Here is a 20,646-nt window from a genome sequence, read left to right on the forward strand (position 1 = left end):
TCAAATAATCAATTAGAAATGTGTGTGATGATTTTGGATGCATCATCTTTATTTGTTTATTCTAATTTGCTTTAGTTTCAAAATGTAGAATTTTTATAATAATATAGTCTTATATCATGATTAATTTTTTTTATTCTTGGTGACATAATGATGATTGATGATTATCATGCTTTTGCCAATACAATTAACTACAAATTCAATCTTAAGTCTTAACTAATATGTTTTGACGTTGTTCGTAAGGTAGGTGAATGGCTTTTTGTTTAAGAGGAGAGAGAAGAAGACAATATTGCAATAAAAAATAAATTAAGTTGCAATTGTTTCCAATTTATTGATAAATCTTTTAATTTAAAACGACAACAATAATAATGAAAACGGGTAGAATCATAAGATAAATGGACAAAACTTCAACTCGAACACTGTTTCTGGTTTTTGGGCTAACAAAATAATATTATATATTCCACTCACTTTCTTTTTACGAACTTTATAGTCAAAAGCATGCATTTGCTTTTTTAGTTTTATTTTTTCACTTTTACTTTTATGGTGTATTTATTTGATGGTTTAGTAAATGAGAATAAAGGAATGAGAATGGATTTCGTGTTTACTTGATAAAATATAATTTGAGAATGAGAATCTCATTCTCACGAGGGTTTGGGAATAAGGATTTACATTCCCTATAATTTTTTTATATTTCTCAAATCACAATTAATTTTATTATTTTAAATGCTATTATTATTATTATTAAATTTTAATAAATTTATCATTTTATTTATTATTAATTATTATTGTTATTATTTTTATTAACATTATCATTATTAACATTTTATTTTTATTAACATTATCATTATTAACATTTTATTTTTAATTAATATCATTTTCATAATAATATTTATACATGTATCTAGTTAATGAAAATTACATTAGTAATTACTATGGGCATTTTGGTAAATTGATTCTCATTCCTATTTATTTTGCCAAGTAAACACATCAATAGCATTCCACCACATTTCCATTCTCATTTATTTTTACCAAATAAACATTGGAATCTCATTTCCATTCCTCATTCTCATTTAAGCTCTTTCTCATTTCGAGCTCATTCACATTCCACCCCATTCTATGAAGTAAACCAACCAATAGTACTATGTTGAAATTGTTAAGGTATCCTATGCTTTGGCGTTGGCAATGAGTGAGGAAGACAAATTACTTTCCATGCAATAAAGTGCTTGATAATTTAAAAAGAAAATAGTGATTGATAAATTCGTCTAATTAAAAAATAAAATTTATGTTTTTGAGATTCAATAATGCACTACATATATTGAAGTTTGAAGATGTTAAAAAACTTAAAAAAAGATTATTCATCTTCTGAAATAAAATAATTACGGCTTAAAGAAAATGTCATTCAAAGAAAATCCTCTCAAATAAAGGCAGGTTGTGTAAATGATGGAATGGGCCTAGGGATGGCAATTGTACTCGCAAACCCACAAACCCGTCCAAACCCATCCGCCAAAACCTGCCCGTTGCGGGTAATTTTACCCGTTGCGGGCGGGTTTAGTATTATAAATTAAAACCCGCACATGGATGCGGGTGGGTTTGGTATTAACCTTATATCCGGTGGATACCCGCATGGATATCCACCAAACCCGCAATATTTTTTTCAAATATTTTTAATTTAATTTAAATCTAAAAATGTATAAAGAAAATAATGTCATTAATTAAATTACAAAATACCCAAAGGCTCAAAGTTGTGCATGTGTGTATGTGGCCTATATCCTATTCTAAAGTCATAATCTAAAGAAAACTAAAGTCATTTTCCTTCAAATTAGCATTTGAAAATATTAATCTTAATTATTATTATAGGCATTGTGTTGGATGGGTGTTTATGGTGGTGAATGAAATGACTATCTTCTCTTGGAGCTTGTTTTAAATGATAATATGAAATATAATTATTATTTTTAGATACTAGTTTGTGTTTTTTAAATGGATTTTTGTAATTTATACTTAAATTTGAGAATTTGTGTTGAATTGATGTGGAAATTTTAATTTTTCATTTACATTGTTTAAATATAAAATTGAGTATGTTAATATGGAATTTGAGGTTATTATTATAAATTTATATATTAAACATTTGTGATTTTAAATACGGAAACCCGCAAAAAATCCGCCGGATACCATTGCGGGTTTGGTAATTGTTAAAACCCGCTGCGGGTGGGTTTTTGTAAAAAAATTAAAACCCGCTGCGGGTTGCGGGTGGGTTTGGTAATTTAAATTTTGTGCGGGTTTGGGTTTGGTAATGGCAAACCCGCTGCAGGCGGTGCCCATTGCCATCCCTAAATGGGTCTAGTGATTCACAATTATTGCGACATATGAAGCCCACTCTAAATTTGAAAAGCCAATCACAAATAATATATATCCCTCTCTCTGTCACATACAATTTCCACCTACAAAATCATTTTTCCGAGATCATATGCAGTGAAATTAAATATATATTTTATTATTTCCTTTTTAAATGTTTGGATGGAAATGAGAAACTCAATCTACTACCCACTAACCACTGACTTTATTATTATTTAAACTTGAGTGATTGCCGACTCAAAATACATTTATAGACAACTAACAATCTTAATTAATTTTTATCCATTTTAAGTTTTGTCACGAATACAGCTGATATATATGAAGTTATATAAAGATTGATTTAAGTCGCTCATATTTTTATTAGGTTGTTATAGATAAGAATGTATACGTAAATAAATTTCAACCAATAATATTTGAAATCTCAAAAATTGAGTCCTATCTACCATTATCACTAATTGAATAATGAATTTCATAACTTATAATATTATCGTTCTATCGTTCAATGAATGACTAACGCATCAATTGAGACTTAAATGTTAAAATTCACTGCATTACTCAAATCTCAACTACACTCATATGTGGCACATTACCTTTATGAAGATTTAAATCGTTATTTTCTCACTTTTTTATAATTGAAGATTAATAGGCAACAATAATAACATAGGAATCAAGTAACCTTAGTTATCGGTGGGGTTCAATAGACGATTTCATCGTCACGCAGCTTCGATTCCGATTTGCAGCTTCAGTTTCAATTTATTTATTTTTATTAATGCAATTATTACTGTTATTTATTTCTATTTTAATTATTATTACTACCACCAAAGTACAATAATTGATAAAAGTCATTTTAATAGATTATAAGATTGTAAGACAAACCAGGACGGTGGCCCAAACAAAGAAACTTTAATTCATAGAGGAAGGATGAACGGAAAATTAGGGTAGTGGGCCAAACAAAGTAAAGAAAAGCTAATTGTAATGGCCTGTGATAAAGATGGGCAATGGCTACATTTCATTTCTTAGAACAAAATTAAAGAATCTTGATAAAGTAGAATGTCCAAGTCCCAACCAAACACATAAACCAATTGTTTATTCAGCAATCCTGTGGATAATTATCATGCAGTGCTGTTCCTTTCTTTCATTTTCATTTTTTGGAGTCTTGTCTATCTTTGCCTTTTGGTATGTCTAATCCTAAATAATAAGCTTAGTATGGGAATTGTCAAAACAAATAACTACAAATTTATTCTTAACTAATATGTTTTGATGCTATTGGCAAGGTAGGTCAATAGCTTTTGTTTTTCTACTTCTCTAAAAAAAAGGGAAGAAAACAATATTGCAATAAAACATATTAAAAACAATTTAAGTTGCAATTGTTTCCAATTTGTTGATAAATCTTTTAATTTTAAACAACAACAATAATAATGAAAACAGATAGAATCATAAAATTAATGGAAAAAACTTCAACTTGAATATTCCCTTTTTTTTTTTTAAGTTTTTGGGTCTCAAAAAATAATGTTATGTATTCCACTTTCTTTCTTTTACTAACTTTATAGTCAAAAGCATGCATTTGCAATTTTTTTGTTCACTTTTACCTTTAGAACTATGTTGACATTGTTAAGGTATCCTATGCTTTAGCTTTAGCAATGGGTGAGGAAGACAAATTACTTTCCATGCAATAAAGTGCTCGATAATTTACTTTCCATGCAATAAAGTACTCAATAATTTAAAGAAAAAAATAGTAACTAATAAATTTGTCTTAATTAAAAAATTAAATTTATGTTTTTGAGATTCAATAATGCACTATATATATTAAATCTGAAGAAGTTAAAAAACAAAAAAAGGTTATTCATCTTCTCAAATAAAATAGTTGCGTCCTATAAGAAAAAGAGATGCTACTCAAAGCAAATCTTTTCAAAAGTAGGTTGTGTAAATGATAGAATGGGCCTTGTGATTCACAATTATTGCGCCATATGAAGCCCACTCTAACTTCGAAAAGCCCATCACAATAACATCTCTCTCTCTTTCTCTCCCACATACAATTTCTACCTATAAAATCATCTTTCCAAGATTATATACGGTGAAATTAAATATATATTTTACCCTTTTGAAGGTTTGGATGAGATGAGAAACTCAATCCACCATGCACTAATCATTATCCTTATTACTATTTGAACTTGAGTGTTCGTAGACTCATAATGCATTTATAGACAACTAAGTTACGTCTAAGGGACAATTTTTTTTTTCTTACCACGCTAACAATCTTAATTAATTTTATCAATTTTAAAATTTGTCACCATTATAGCTGATATGTATGAACATATATAAAGATTGATTTAAGCAGTTCATATTTTTATTAGGTTGTTATTAGATAAGAATGTATACGTAAATGAATTTCAACTAATAATTTATGGAATCTTAATATTTTTCTTATCTGTTATTTTCATTCTCATTGAATAACAATTTTCATAACTTGAACTATTATCATTCCACCATTTAATGAATGAATGACATATTAATTAGGACTTAAATGTCGAGATCAATTATATTACTCAAATTTCAACTACACTTATACGTGGTACATTAAATTTACATATGTTTAAATTGTTATTTTCTCATTTTTTTTAATTAAAGGCCAGTAGGTAACAATAAGAACATAAGAATTAACCTTAGTGGTCGTGGAGCATGTAAATAATAATCTTGTTTAGTATGCTTCACGAGCTCTTTGCTTAACCGAGACCCTCAAACTAACACATCAAAAAAAAAAAAAAAAATTCAGAACATTGGGTTGCTTCATTAATTAATACACCGCACGGATTATTGCCGCTAATTTAAAGTTAGCATTGAAAAAATCCAATGGAGTATGTACTCAAATCTATTACAATTTTGAATCAAAAGTCAAAGCGAACGTGCATGCACGTGTATATATTGCCGCAGAGGCAGACAGATGACAGTTTGGTTGATAATGAACAACGATAATGATTTTGCCTTAAGATTTCAGTTGGTAACAGTACGAAAATTAAGATTGCATGAATATGATTGGCACAGTAATATATGAGGGGACCACCAACAACCAATAAGAAGCTGCCATATAGCCCAAGAAGTATAACAATGCTATTTTTCGGTTAATATAAATTATTATTTGAACCTTCCTAATTTATATTTAATGTAATTTCAGGGAGATAAAATTTATTTGCTTACCTACTTAATCATATTGTTCTATTATTTATTTTTATACCAAAAAAATCTGGTTATAAGTTACAATAAATGTAACTTAAGGAAATCCTTATTACGAAGCTTAATTTAAGAAAATTGTTTGTCCTTATACAAAAATTAATATATGCTACTTATTTTTTTATTGTTTTCACAATAATTAATAATTTTCTGATATCATAATTTTATAGTGTTATATTTATTTTTTAATGTATATTTATTATTATTTAAATATATTATTTAAAAAATTAAAAAAAAAGAAATGTAAGTTTCAATGTGAATAAAAAAATTAATAATAAGATATTTTTTTAATTATTTTGTTATTTTCAAACATCTTTCTTTATAATAAAAATATATTTTATAGCTCTAAAAATAAAACATGAAGCACATAACTCGTTTATCCTTCTTTTCCTTTAAATTTTTTATGCTAAAGAATAATTGACTATTATAAAAATATTAACAAAATAAGCCTTATATATTAAGTTAAATAATAATGGAACTGACAATCTCTCCTAATTTATTTGAATCTCAAACCAAATTGAAATATTAAATGTAACCATTAATTAAGTGGCTGGACTTACAGTTGACAGCTGACCTGATAGCAATTCCTCTACGTTCGTTCGTTCGTTTGTTTTTTCTTTGAAATATTAGTTATATATTTCGTCTTCTCATCTCATGTATTATCATGTTATCATACAATTATGCAAACACAGGGTGAACATCTGCAATTAAATTTTGCATGACTAGCAGCTTAGTAGGTCACCATATATGAATACAAGTGGCCTGGTGTCATTGATCTCCTCAACATATTCACATTTCATACTCCAAATACTTTTGAACATTCTTGACTCTTCTTCTTCTTCTTCTTATTCTTCAAAGAAATGAAAGTGTCACACCCCATAAGCCAAGCTAATGAGAATAGCCCATACGGAGACCTCACTCGAGAAGAATTTTACAAGAAGCATCAAATCATTCACGAAGAAAGCTTCATGCTTAACGAAAGGAAAATGAAACTCTTCACCCAAACATGGCGCCCTGAATATTGTGCCAACAACAACCACCTCCACCACCAGCAGTTCAAAGGGCTTGTAGCAATGGTTCATGGCTACGCTGCTGAAAGCAGCTGGATATCTGAGCTCACTGCTGTAGCCATAGCCAAACTCGGGTTCTTAGTTTGTGCACTTGATCTTCAAGGCCATGGCCAATCTGATGGCTACCCTGGTCACATCCCTAACATTCAACACGTTGTTCAAGATTGCACACAATTTTTTGACTCAGTCAAATCCCAAAACCCTAAACTGCCTTCATTTCTCTACGGCGAATCGCTGGGAGGAGCCATTTGCATTCTTATATCTCTACAGCAAAAATATGGATGGGATGGTTTGATTTTGAATGGCTCAATGTGTGGCATTTCATCAAAATTCAAACCCACATGGCCGTTAGAGAAGCTGCTTCCAGTTGCTGCATTATTTGCACCGACTTGGAAAGTCGTTGTCACAAAGCCTGTGGCTAGTAAGTCATTCAAGGAGGAATGGAAGAGGAGATTGGTGGCCAAAAACCCTAATCGGAGGAGCTCAGGGAAGCCTCCAGCGGCGACTGCATTGGAGTTTTTGAGGGTTTGTAAGTATATAGGGACGCATTGCCACGAGCTAGAGGTTCCATTGATAATTTTGCATGGGGAAGATGACGTTGTATGTGATCCTGAGGCTGATAGGTTTGTGTATGAATCAGCTGCGAGCAAGGACAAAACATTGAAGATTTTGCCTGGGATGTGGCATATGTTGATTGGTGAGACGGGGGAAAATGTGGAGCTTGTGTTTGGAACTATTTTTTCTTGGATACAAGAGAGGGCAGTCAAAGATTTTCTTCGAACTATTTCATCATCTATCTAATTAAGGTTCTATACATGAAGTTGAAATGATGCTCAAGTTCAGTTCATTATATATTTATGTACTTTTTAACCAATATTAATGAAAATTAATCGGTAATCTAATGTGATACTTTTGCCCTTTGCATATTCATCATCATTACCTAATTTAGTTATTGTCTAAATTAAAGAGTAATTATTAATTGACTGATCAAGTTATTCTTCTTTTAATTGAAGACTAATCTCTAACTAGCTAGTGAGTTCATGGTATTAACATCCACACACACAAAAATCTGCCTTAATTAAAAAAATTGAATTTATGTTTTTGAGATTCAATAATCCACTGTATGTATTGAAGTTTGAAGAAGATTAAAAACAAAAAAGGTTATTCATATTCTCAAATAAAAAAATTTCGGCTTAAAAAAGAAAAGAAAAAAGGTTATTCAAAGCAAATCCTCTCAAAAGCAGGTTGTGTAAATAGATGGGCCTGGTGATTCACAATTATTGCGCCATACGAAGCCCACTCTAAATTTGAAAACCCATCACAATAGCATCCCTCTCGCTCTCATATACAAATCTACCTATAAAATCATTTTTCCTAGATCATATACAGTGAAATTAATATATATTTTACTATTTCCTTTTTAAAGGTTTGGATGGAAATGAGAAATCTAATCCACTAAACACTAACCACTTTCTTTATAACTATTTGAACTTAAGTAATTGCAAACTCAAAATACATTTACAGAGAACTAAGTTATGCATAAGGGACATTTTTTTTTTCTTACCATAATAACAATCTTAATTAATTTTTATCAATTTTAAGTTTTATCACGAAAACACATGATATATGTGAACTTATATAAAGATTGATTTGAGCTGCTCATATTTTTACTAGGTTGTTATTTGTAATCTTAATATTTGAGTTCTAACTGCTATTGTCACTCATTGAATATATAATGAATTTCCTAACTTATAATATTATCATTTTACCATTTAATGAATTAATAACGCATCAATTGAGATTTAAATATTATAATTCATTACATTACTTAAATCTCAACTACACTCATACGTGGCACATTACCTTTACAAATATCTAAATTGTTATTTTCTCACTTTTTTATAATTGAAGGTTAGGAGGTAAAAATAATAACACAAGAATCAAATAACCTTAGTTGTCGGTGGGATTTCAATAGATGATCATCGCGTGCTACATGCCACACGAGCTCTTTGCTTTACTTAGATCCTCACAAGTCACAATAACACATCAAACAAACCAAAAAAAAATTATACACCGCACGGATTATTGCCCCTAATTTAAAGCTAGCATTGATGAAATCCAATGTACTCAATCTATTACAATTTTAAGTTTTCTACATATATATATATATATATATATATATATATAGCTTTATTTGCGAAAACATTTTTTTCCCAAACATAAAAATTATAATTGTAATTAAAATGTTAATATAAGAAAAAAATAATATAAGATTGATTCATTTAATCTCTTTGAATAAAAATTAAGCTTTTGGGTAAAAATATATTTAGCATAAATAAATTAGTATGAAATTTTAAAATAGGTGGTATATCTTCAATAAATTAGCATCAACAACAATGTCATAATTTGAGTAAATTTGTCCCTTGTTAAATCTTTTTCAGATTCATTCAAGTAGCTCATCACTTGTAATTGTCTAAATTAATGTTTTGAAGTAGCTCATCACTTGTAATTGTCTAAATTAATGTTTGTAAGTCATCATTTAATATGATCATACCCGATTGCTCTGGTTTGTAATACAATATGGCCAGACATACTTTCAAACACAAATACCCCACAACACTCACCCACGTGCTTTTAAGAAAATAATATACAAATATTCAAATAATATGTTGGACTTATCCAATTTTTCCATTTAGAAGAAATTTCAAGAGAATAAGAAATATAAAAATCAATATCTTTATGTAGATCTATAAATAGTAGTTCAAATCCACATAAACAATGATTTCATAATTTTTTTTAAGATTAAAAGAAAACACGAATGGTGGATAAGAAAAATAAAATAACACATGAAAAATAAGAAGAAAAAATTGTTTGGAAAGTGTTGGAATGCAATGATTTTCTTATTGAGAGATGAGAGGAAATGTTAGATGAACCATAAAAATGCTATGGATGCCCCCCCCCCCCCCCGGAAGAGAAAGAATTAACCAAATAAAAAAAAAGTTACTTGAAGATTTTTGATATTGGAATAAAAAAAAAAGGTTTTTTTTATTTTGTAGAATACCTAAAATATGTTAACTTATATTTTCTCAATTATAACTATCAAGTGGACTCTATTTTATTTTGAATCTCATACCAAATTGAAGTATTAAATGTAACCATTAATAAGGATAATAAATATATATTTTATATTTTCAAAAATAAAATATTAAGTAAATAACTCACTCATCCTTCTTTCACTTAAAATTTTTTATGCTAAGAAATTATTACTATTATAAAAATATTAAAAAAATTAATCGTACTTATTAATTTAAATAAAAAGAAAACTGATAATCTCTCGTAATTTATTTGAGTCTCAAACCAAATTGAAATATTAAATGTAACCATTAATTAGGTGCCTGGACGTACATTTGACAGCTGAGTTGATGACACTTCCTCTACGGTTCTCTCTCTTTTTTTTTTTTTTTTTTTTTGAAATATTAGTTATATATTTCGTATTCTCATATATTATCATGTTACATACAATTATGCAAACACACAGTGAATGTCTCGAATTAAATTTTGCATGAAAAGTAGCTTCGTAGGTCACCGTGTATAAATACAAGTGGCCTGGTGTCGTCTCGTCATCATACTCACATTTCACATTCCAAGTACTTTTGAACATTCTTCTTCTTCTGCTTCAAAGAAATGAAAATGTCACACCCCATAAGCCAAGCTAATGAGAATAGCCCATACGGAGACCTCACTCGAGAAGAATTTTACAAGAAGCATCAAATAATTCACGAAGAGAGCTTCATGCTTAACAAAAGGAAAATGAAACTCTTCACTCAAACATGGCGCCCTGAATACTGTGCCAACAACAACCACCTCCACCACCAGCAGTTCAAAGGGCTTGTAGCAATGGTTCATGGCTACACTGCTGACAGCAGCTGGATATCTGAGCTCACTGCTGTAGCCATAGCCAAACTTGGCTTTTTAGTATGTGCACTTGATCTTCAAGGCCATGGCCAATCTGATGGCTACCCTGGTCACATCCCTAACATTCAACACGTTGTTCAAGATTGCACACAATTTTTTGACTCAGTCAAATCCCAAAACCCTAAACTGCCTTCATTTCTCTACGGCGAATCGCTGGGAGGAGCCATTTGCATTCTTATATCTCTACAGCAAAAATATGGATGGGATGGTTTGATTTTGAATGGCTCAATGTGTGGCATTTCATCAAAATTCAAACCCACATGGCCGTTAGAGAAGCTGCTTCCAGTTGCTGCATTATTTGCACCGACTTGGAAAGTCGTTGTCACAAAGCCTGTGGCTAGTAAGTCATTCAAGGAGGAATGGAAGAGGAGATTGGTGGCGAAAAACCCTAATCGGAGGAGCTCAGGGAAGCCTCCAGCTGCGACTGCATTGGAGTTTTTGAGGGTTTGTAAGTATATAGGGACGCATTGCCACGAGCTAGAGGTTCCATTGATAATTTTGCATGGGGAAGATGACGTTGTATGTGATCCTGAGGCTGCTAGGTTTGTGTATGAATCAGCTGCGAGCAAGGACAAAACATTGAAGATTTTGCCTGGGATGTGGCATATGTTGATTGGTGAGACTGGGGAAAATGTGGAGCTTGTGTTTGGAACTATTTTGTCTTGGATACAAGAGAGGGCAGTCAAATCTAAAAGCTTTATAATTTGAATTTCTTTGGCTAGTTATATATTTATCTGATCATGAAATAAATGGGGGTAATTCAGCATATATTATTACAGTTGTTAATGTTCTGTACATGAAGTTGAGTTGATGCTCAAGTTCAGCTCATTATATATTTATGTACTTTTTAACTAATATTAATGAAAATTAATCGGTAATCTAATGTGATTCGTTTGCCCTTTGCATATTCATCATTATTACCGAATCTAGTTACTGTCTAAATTAAAGAGTAATTATTAATTGACTGATCAAGTTATTGTTTTAATTAAAGACTAATTACTAACTAATTAGTGGTAAGATCCTGTTGATTTTTATCATCATATTTTGAAGGATAAAACCTAAAATTAGCTTAGGGAAAAGTAATTTGTTTCAAGAATTGTTGATTGATTCCACAACATCTCTATAACGAAGCATCTACCTCGTGGAGTTCATGGCATTAATATTGAGATGCATATGCATGTCTGTACTCAATATTTAGCTGTGAAAATGTAAGTGCCCGTTAAGGTTGATGTGGGGATAATACTAAACATCGTGTTTCATGTGTAGGTAGCTGGTACCCTATGAATCAATTATTCATTCATAGACCACGTAATTTGACTATTTGAGTCAAGAAGACTCGAGACTTGATCGGTCCTCTCATACTTTTTTAATCTCTGTTAAGCAGCAGTTGTTAATTGGGCCGAGCCGACGTGACACGTGATTAGCGCAAGGGCTTAGTAGGTTTCATCAGAAAGAATTCTGGTTAAAGAGGTTGGTAAAAATTTCGATGCAATAAAGTAATTTTACCCTTTGATTAATGCGCGATTAATAGGTTTTGTGTCAGGTCAATATCAAAATATTGATTGTGTTTTGACAATGAACGCTCGAAAGACACCCGAGGGCCGAGACTTTAACGGACTGCAATCGTTGAACATATTATCACTTCAGTCTCTCTTCTTTCAGTTTTTAAATTCTAAACCTAGTTGTTGTCACAGGCTTTTTAATATCTTCAAAAGAATAACTAAAATATTCAAAATAATCTCGTCTCTTTCTCATCCCCGTTGATCTTGCAACTATGAAGTTATCATAACATTACTGATTTAACACTTCAAATGAGATAAATTCGTAGATAGTTTGTTTAATTTTAATCGTAGATTATTTGGATTGTTATTATTTTTCAATTTTTAAACAATAATATATTTTTCTTTCTATCTAATGATTAATGATAGAATTTTATTATTTATTTTTGAAAAATTATCATTCATATATCATATATTTACACTGTTATCAAAAATATTACAATATTTTGAAGGTGTATCAATCATCCACCGTTAATTGACAAAATGTATCAGCCGACCACCAAACCGTTAGTTGCCATTTAAAAGTTAATGGAGTTACAGTGAATTGACGATTTTACCCTTGAAAATTATCACTTGTATACCATTAAATTCTCTTTTTATCAGTTGTATACCCTTAAATTATCACTTGTATCATATGAAAAAACTAAATTACCCTTGTGACGTCATCATACTTAAACAACAACTAATGGTTTAATGATCAGCTGATACATTTTGTCAACTTAGGATAGACGATTAATACATCCTTAAAGTGTTGTAATATTTTTAATAATGGAGTAAACTAAGAGTATACAAATGATAATTTCCCTTAATTTTTTCATTATAGTTCGAGGATTTTGAACCCTCACCAACGTCAAGAATCTCTCTTCTACGTATCAATGGGATTATTATAGATTGCTCGGCAGGGATTTCAGATGGGACATAACTTCTCTCCGAACTTCATCTCTCCTTATTTTCCCAGTTGAGGTAAGCGGAAATGGTTTCCTCCATAAAACAAACAATCTAGGTGCTTTGAACCTGCAGGACATTTGAGAAACAGTGAATAAACCATGAAACATTGATTCGGGTCCAACTACGCCACTGTAAAATTTGAAACACAGTACCCAGTTAAATTCTTCTCCCGGCAGTGTTGTCGGAGAACCTCACTGGATAAAAGAAGCTCTTTGTTTTTAGAGGATTGATCACAATTGCTTTCAGACCACTGCCAACTTTCTCTTAATCTAACACAAGCAACCACCATTTCTGTAAGCCGAGCATTTGGGATTCCCACGACGACAATACCAATGATTCCTGGATGTTGTAATAGCACTGCCTCTACCTAATATCACCAAGCGAGTACACTAAATGATTTAAGGACCATGAATTTAGTTGGAGATCAATAATGACCTGACGCTACAAAAATGGAGCATTGGGTGACTATCAATTAGAGTTACCTCTTCAGGGTAAACATTCTCCCCACCACTCTTGATACGACCATTTCTTCGTCCAACTAGCCATACATTACCACTATCATCAATGGATCCAATGTCGCCAGTGTCAAGCCAAACCTCACCAGTGGAAACTGATGGCTTCGCAAGAAATTGATCCCAATATCTTAGCATTACATGGGGGCCTCTAGTCAGAATTCTTCCGACATGAGAAGAACCGTCACTGCATACCTTTAATTCAACATGCGGTGCAGACTTGCCAACGCAAACACCTTGTGGTTGGTGAACTGAATTTGATGTTACATTACCAAATGCCTGTGGTAGCTGGCCGGGGGTTTCAAGTGTTGGATCATAGAGAGTCATGAATGTCAGTGATGAAGACGTCTCTGTCATCCCTTCACATATTACAAAGCAAACACAAGAGCGCGAACACTTTTAAAACTTGTAAATGGAGAGTTTGAAAGAATGTCCATTACTTCACTTTCACATAAAGTGAGACCAAGCTCCCTATAAGTATAGACAAGTCAAGTAGAGCTAAGCTTGGTCAAACCTGCATGAGAATGAACTTGGTTTCATTCAGTTGAGCTTGTCTTTGTACAGCCTAATTGCTCATTAGCAAGAGCCTCCTAGGTTCAGAAACCTTATTCAAACTAATAAAGGTTGAATTCTTGAATTGAAGAAGGTAATTAAGCCTAATTCAAAATTAAAGAAAATAGATAAAATTTAAGCCATATAAATCCTTCTGATGTTTTCCTGTTTAATGATCTAAGACTACCATACTCGCTCAAATTGACTGCAAGGTCCCAAAAGTATCCAACTCCAATTGCCCAGAGCTAACAAGGACAGAGCTTTGTCAGTTAATTCATATTCGTGTATGTTAATATATAAGTGATACAGTATCTTCAAAGAAGCTTCCAATCATCAGACAATTACAGTATTTCATCAAAAATCATTTTAAAGCAGAATTTTTTTTTTTTTAATCAATTATTTAAAGGAAAAGTGGGATTAAGGAGACCCACCATAAGCTGAGATAAGCTTAGCTTTGGGGAAAGAATTCGTGGCTTCTTTCATAAGCTCACTTGACAGACCTCCACCACCGTTTAGTATCTTTTTCACACTATCCCTTCCTTTCCAAGTTTTCTTCACCCTGAAAAATTGTAAAATAGGAATCAAGTCAATTGATTATTATGTTATAATAACAAAATCACTAACATTGTGGCCATTAAGTTCATGTAAAGATTCTTCTTAGATTACCATTTTCTAATTCCTACAACCAATTTCTACAGAAGTAATAAAGCAAATAAGTAACAAACCATGATTCATTAGAATGTATCCCTTACCTAATTAGGGTAGCTAGATCAGCCATTATTGCAGGGACGGTGATTAGAGAAGTCACACAATGTTGTTCTACGGCTTCAAGGGCAGATTTAGATTCAAACTTTGGTATGAACACGTGGCAAGCTCCAACCATTAGCATGGCCATAGCTGATGACAAACCACCAATGTGGCATAGTGGAGCGGTATGCAAATAAACCTGCAAAACCAACACAACAAAGCTGCATAGTCATGCTAAAGCTCTATCCGAAGTTCAGTCTTGCTTAAATATAAAACTTCACTCTGCACATCATCAGATCTTAGTTATCTTTATCATCCTGCAAAAGCCATATCCTTCAAATTACAACATGAAATTAACATGAATTGCTTGAGGAAATGCGTACATCATCCTCACCATAGCCAACGATGGCAATTTTTGCAAGGGATTGAACAATTAAAGCTGAATGACTTATGACAACTCCCTTAGGGCTTCCAGTGGTCCCTACAGCCAAGAAAAAATGAAGCTAAAACTCAATTTTCAAATAGAATATTGAGCAGGTTAATGGTGCCTAACAGAGAAACTTTAAAAGGGGGAAAAAAAATGCCATTGTTGCTTTACATTATACTTGATAGGCAACTGATGTCACATAATATGCACATACATCTCAAAACTTGTAATAATTCCCTCTCAGTTTAGTAGATTTTGATCCCACAAAATTTTGTATGGTCTAATCTGTAGAAAACTTGTGGGGACTGTAACAGTAAGAAACATGACATACAGAGCACAGATAGTTCTGAGCATTCTTTTGAAAACAATGCTTTCTTGAACTTGTATACATATGTGCCTTAAATAAAAACACATATAAAAGAAATAAACTTTTACCTGAAGTGAAGCATATTATAACAGCTCCTTCGGGTGCCCAAGAGTGAGTAAATGGCAGAGATCTTAGGGAGTACCCCTTAAGTATATTAGTAGTTAACACTGGCAAAATGGAAGAAAGCAACAATAACATTATTACAAGCAACTTGCTGAAAGAAATGTATGTAATTCTAGTATTAGATGGGTATCGTATACTAATAATAAGTGAAAGCTTACAAGAAAACTACATACTGTCCTGTTTGTTCACAAAATCAGACGAAGAGGAGCCCAAAGAAACATGCCACCTCAAAGAAGGTAGTGGATTATGCTGGAGCTCCAAGTACCAGGAATCAGAACTCTCATCAGTCACCAGCATTACTGGCCTTATAGATGTCATTGCCCAGCTCGCCTCTTTGAAACTCTGGAGGTTGACAAGGCTAGAATCAGATGTGCTATAACATGCAAGGTGGTTGTTATGATGTCAAATAACTTCAGCACAGCGGAAGTCATTAAACAAGTTTGTAAAGAAGATAACAACCATACATTTCTTTAATGCCCTGTATGATCTCACAGAAGCTATAATGCTGATGATCTGCAACTGCAACAGTCAACCAACTCCACATTCCTTTTTCTCACACAATCTTTAGATGTATTTTAATTAATGGGTAAATAGTTAAATAGCTACAATACATTGCAGCCAGTACTCAAGGTCCCAGAGTATAGAGTTAATTAAATTGGCAAGAAGTGAAGTCATTTTACTTACCCATCGATAATTAAGAGGAGCTACTATGCCTCCAATGAATGCAACAGCTAGGATCCACTCTAAATACCATTCACTGCAACACAGTACGGGCTCATTAGCATCTAGCTTACAAGTAATGGTCAAAGCTAATAATTACAAACAAATATGAAGCATGGAGCTCACAAAAAAAGCGTGTACAGATAAAAATGCCATCATTGATTGAGTATGAAAGTGCTCTAATGCAAAATTATTTATGAACTTAGCCTTTACTCGATTTCAAGAAATTAAGTTGACTAAATTTTCTATTTTAACATTTGAGAACTTATTTAATTAAGCAAGAAAATACGATGGCTTCTATTCAAACTTCAATGTAATATTATCTATGCTCAATAACAATACTCGGACTCGTTCAACTAGAACGATGCGTTTTGTTTTCTAAAACTGAAAAAAAAAAATTCTGATTTCATATTTTTCTTCAGTTCAAACATCAAAAATCAGAAGTTTCAACCATTTCGTAAACAAACCAACTTAATTCAAAAACGTGTTTCGCGAAGTTGAATACAGGAAGTGGACCTGTTAAGGGCAGAGATGGCAACGATGTCACCGGAGCGGAGGCCGATTTCAAGAAGCCCGCGCGCCAAGTTCAAAACGTCTTGAACGAACTGCTGGCCGGTGTTATAGCGGTTGCCGGTGATTGTGACTACAGAATTTCTCTTGACGGCAGCTATGCGGCTTAAGCACTGGCAAATGTGAGCCTGAGAGTAATTAGCCATTTTTTTCGTTGATAATTTAGAAATTTCCGAAATTTAGTTGAGATGATTGATGTTGTGAGGAGGAGAAGAAGTTGTTGGTTTCGAAAATGAAAATGAGAGTGGAGCTTGAAACTTGAAAGCGCGGGTTCTGTAGAATTTATTATCCGGTGTGGATATCGTATCATATCATATCCAATATGGATGACTGAACTGATCGTCTCACCTGCAGTTGATTTTAGATGTGTCACCATAGAGCATTATTGGACAGTATGTTTGATGCGTCCTTTCTTGGCCCAAGCGTATTTTGGACATGGGCATTGCAAGGAGAATTTTGATTAAATGGCACTATCAGCACCCGTTAAAATTTCTTGTGACACTCCCCCTTTATATTTACCATTCCACCTCAGTTGAAATTATAGAAAGAGTGGAGCTATTGCCACAATCTCAAAATATTCCTGTAATCCCTTCTCTACAGTAATGAGGCCCCATGAAACTATATTATGATTATTAGGGATGGCGATTTTTCCTGATGGAATGGGATGGGATGGGATTATGACATATTTTTATCTCATAAAAAAATTTAGGAACGGGAGTGAGACATTTTCTTATCCTATTTGTATATACGGGACGGGAGTGTGATTGACAAATTCTGTCTCATCTCGTCTCATTGCTGACTAAGGATGAGAATTTTTTCAATTGAGATGAAATCCCGCAGGATTCTATCTCTTTTGGGACGGGATCGACACATATTTTTGTCCTAAAAAAAATATGTAGGGATGGGAGTGAGACATTTTTTCATCCCACTTGCATATACGGGACGAGACTGTGATTAATAAATCTCATCCCATCTCGTCCCATTGCCAACCCTAATGATTATATACATATCTTATTACACCCATTTTCAATTCTAAAAATAACCCTAATGTATTCTTCCTGGTTAAACCCTAGTGTTAATTGTTCAAACCACAATACCAACGCGGATCTTATTGCAAAAAAATTTCATGGTTAAAACAAGTTTTTTTGAAAAAACAAAAGCCAAAAACCCTTAAATCCCAACTCATTCAACATTCAAGTTATAAGTAGTCTGATAATTCTTGTTATTTTCACACTCTTTATAATTTATATTTCACGTGCAACGCCACTAGATTTTAGCTAAGTGGTTAGAACCCTACCCTCACAATTATGAGAGCATAGGTTCGAGCACTCACAATGCGTTGTGAGAATAATTTGCTTTCTTGATTTGAGTGAAAACAATCTTTTCATTTTCGAAATGTAAGTAGAGTGGACGTCCTTCAAATATTAGAGAGGATAAAATCTGGGTTGTGCTATATAAAATTTGTAATTTAGCCCCAAAATTATCTGATTGTAAATATTAGTGTAGTAATCTCATGAAATATGAGTTGTAATCCGAGGAATAGTCTCATGTAATTCATGAAAAGAAAATTGCATGTACAACTTAATCAGAAAAAAAAAAAAAGTAAAGTCCTACCTCTTATCTCTTCGTGTGCTTGGATTTTGGTTACTAGTTTTCAATTTACCCTCTGTTAATTAGTCATTTGGTCTCTCATAGTTTGCAGTAGCTATTGTAATATAGAAAGAATAAATTTATGGTGTGCCTGTAATTGCTGCTCATCTCTTGCAAAGTTTTGCTTCTATCTAATGAAAAACTTGAAAAAAACTTGAACAATGTCATGAGTTTTATTTGAATATGTTCTTATTAGTTATGGTATAAATTAATTAGTTTTTCAGTAGGTGTGTGAAATTTTGGGTTTTTTTTTTGGTGCTGGGGGGATTGATTGTTTAATTTTCCACAAATTATTCATGCTCTCAGGTCCTCTACAACATATTTTATTTTCGAATACTTCCTCCCATGAAATTTTCTATTGGTTTAAATAGATATGCTTTTGTCTTTTTACATAATTTTACTAAGATTAACGTCGCAAAAACAAAAGAGGAGTTTCAAAAGAAATTTAAAGTTGTGGTAATAGTTCCTCTCTTATATGGTACTTTTGGTGTATGCCTTTTGAGTTTTGACACCCTTCAAAATTCCTCATAAAATCCCTCTTTAATTCAAATTACTTAAATAACCTAACAGAAGTTAATTCATGTATTGTTTTGAATGAAATTTCAATTAACACTTAGATAAATTATTCTTTTAACAAATTGTTTTACACCCATCCTAGTTCATAATTTATATTTAGATTTTAATTTTAATTAAAAATAATTTATGAAAAATTGTAAGAGTTTAGAATTATGAAGATGGAAATTATATAATAACAAAATTTAAGATACATTTAATATTTTGGGACTTGTATGCAATTTGAAAAGAAATATCTTTTATGGGTAGAATACTAAAAATTTTATGTAAAAATGATTAATTTTAATAAATGTATTTGTATTTTATTAATTGGATTAAGAGTATTTTAAAAAATAACATTGAATAGAGGTATTATAAAGATTTTAGAGGAGTCTTAAAAGCTGCACTCGATTTTTTTATTACAATTCGTTACCCCTAGGGATGGCAATGGATTGGATTTGATTCAAGATCCATGTGATCCAAATCCAATCGGATCGGATTTGGATCGGTTTAAAATGGATTTGGATCGGATTTGGATATCGATGTGCGGATCTAAGACGGATCTGGAGTAGATATGGATCTATCTTAATATCTAAATCCATATCCATATCCACTCATCTTTTAATTTTATTTTATTTTAAAAGTTTCTTAATAATTGTGGAATGATAATGATAATAAATTTTATTCATAGCATATTAGTAGTATTTACCATGAATTTAAACTCTTAAAACTTAAAGGTTAGTTTTGTAAATTTAAAGGTCAGCCAAGCCTCAAAGTATGTACATGCAATATTCAAATTGCAATCCAAGTAATATAACTTGGTAATTTATTTTATCATATTGGCCAAATAATTTTTAAGGAATATAGTTATTCATATATTTAGTCAAATATGGTCATAATAAAAATAATAAAGGACTGAATATAAATCATATTTAATTTATATGTCATTATCTAATGTTGTAGGAATGAGGGTAGGTGTATCGTGGATACTAGAATGATGAAGGAGACAATAGAATATTAGATTGATCTTACTCCTGCAATTACTTCTGAATGATATTTTATTATCTTTCTTATTTGTTGTTTTGGTGTAGAAGTATAAGCTACAATATTTATTATATTTTTGAGAAAAATTATATAATTTATTTGTTATCAATACATTTTAGCACTCAATTTTCAATCTAAAAAATTATTACTTTTTTATTACAAAATTTTAAAATTCATGACGGATCTAGAGCAGATTTGGATTTTAATTTTTTTTTTCGGATTTTGAGCAGATATAGATATTTATTTCTTTTTT

The 20,646-nt window shown here is 31.7% G+C and overlaps 2 protein-coding genes across 4 annotated transcripts; one reads left to right on the forward strand and one right to left on the reverse strand.

Annotated features, from left to right (window-relative positions):
* The first annotated feature begins 6,231 nt into the window (after window positions 1-6,231).
* Window positions 6,232-11,505, forward strand: LOC112497141 (caffeoylshikimate esterase-like). 2 transcript variants are annotated; one of them, XM_052432519.1, is made up of 2 exons: window positions 6,232-7,270; window positions 11,165-11,505. In XM_052432519.1, the coding sequence occupies exons 1-2, from the start codon at window positions 6,438-6,440 to the stop codon at window positions 11,328-11,330; spliced, it is 999 nt and encodes a 332-aa protein (XP_052288479.1). In that variant the 5' UTR covers window positions 6,232-6,437; the 3' UTR covers window positions 11,331-11,505. The 2 variants fall into 2 exon arrangements, with proteins under 2 accessions (XP_052288479.1, XP_052288477.1); XM_052432517.1 differs by having other exon boundaries at window positions 6,233-7,211; window positions 11,106-11,505.
* A 1,461-nt stretch (window positions 11,506-12,966) lies between these two features.
* Window positions 12,967-17,427, reverse strand: LOC102610951 (2-succinylbenzoate--CoA ligase, chloroplastic/peroxisomal). 2 transcript variants are annotated; one of them, XM_006468253.4, is made up of 10 exons: window positions 17,094-17,427; window positions 16,542-16,614; window positions 16,031-16,199; window positions 15,803-15,901; window positions 15,324-15,421; window positions 14,946-15,139; window positions 14,625-14,752; window positions 13,612-14,000; window positions 13,282-13,496; window positions 12,967-13,195 (listed from the first exon to the last, which is right to left on the reverse strand). In XM_006468253.4, the coding sequence occupies exons 1-10, from the start codon at window positions 17,291-17,293 to the stop codon at window positions 13,066-13,068; spliced, it is 1,695 nt and encodes a 564-aa protein (XP_006468316.2). In that variant the 5' UTR covers window positions 17,294-17,427; the 3' UTR covers window positions 12,967-13,065. The 2 variants fall into 2 exon arrangements, with proteins under 2 accessions (XP_006468316.2, XP_052288201.1); XM_052432241.1 differs by lacking the exon at window positions 17,094-17,427 and adding an exon at window positions 16,322-16,419 and having other exon boundaries at window positions 16,542-16,569.
* Window positions 17,428-20,646: the final 3,219 nt, after the last annotated feature.

This window comes from Citrus sinensis, chromosome 2 (assembly GCF_022201045.2).
Source record: "Citrus sinensis cultivar Valencia sweet orange chromosome 2, DVS_A1.0, whole genome shotgun sequence".
In the NCBI taxonomy this organism is placed as follows: domain Eukaryota; kingdom Viridiplantae; phylum Streptophyta; class Magnoliopsida; order Sapindales; family Rutaceae; genus Citrus; species Citrus sinensis.

Excerpts from the sequence above, each read along its gene's own strand:
- LOC102610951 (XM_006468253.4), bottom strand. The coding sequence starts at position 17,293 with ATGGCTAATTACTCTCAGGCTCACATTTGCCAGTGCTTAAGCCGCATA. Across the intron at positions 15,140-15,323 it reads TTGGCTATGGTGAGGATGAT|GTTTATTTGCATACCGCTCC; the intron begins GTACGCATTTCC and ends TTGGTTTTGCAG. Across the intron at positions 14,753-14,945 it reads GATCTAGCTACCCTAATTAG|GGTGAAGAAAACTTGGAAAG; the intron begins GTAAGGGATACA and ends ACAATTTTTCAG.
- LOC112497141 (XM_052432519.1), top strand. The coding sequence starts at position 6,438 with ATGAAAGTGTCACACCCCATAAGCCAAGCTAATGAGAATAGCCCATAC. Across the intron at positions 7,271-11,164 it reads TGTGATCCTGAGGCTGATAG|GTTTGTGTATGAATCAGCTG; the intron begins GTTTGTGTATGA and ends TGAGGCTGCTAG.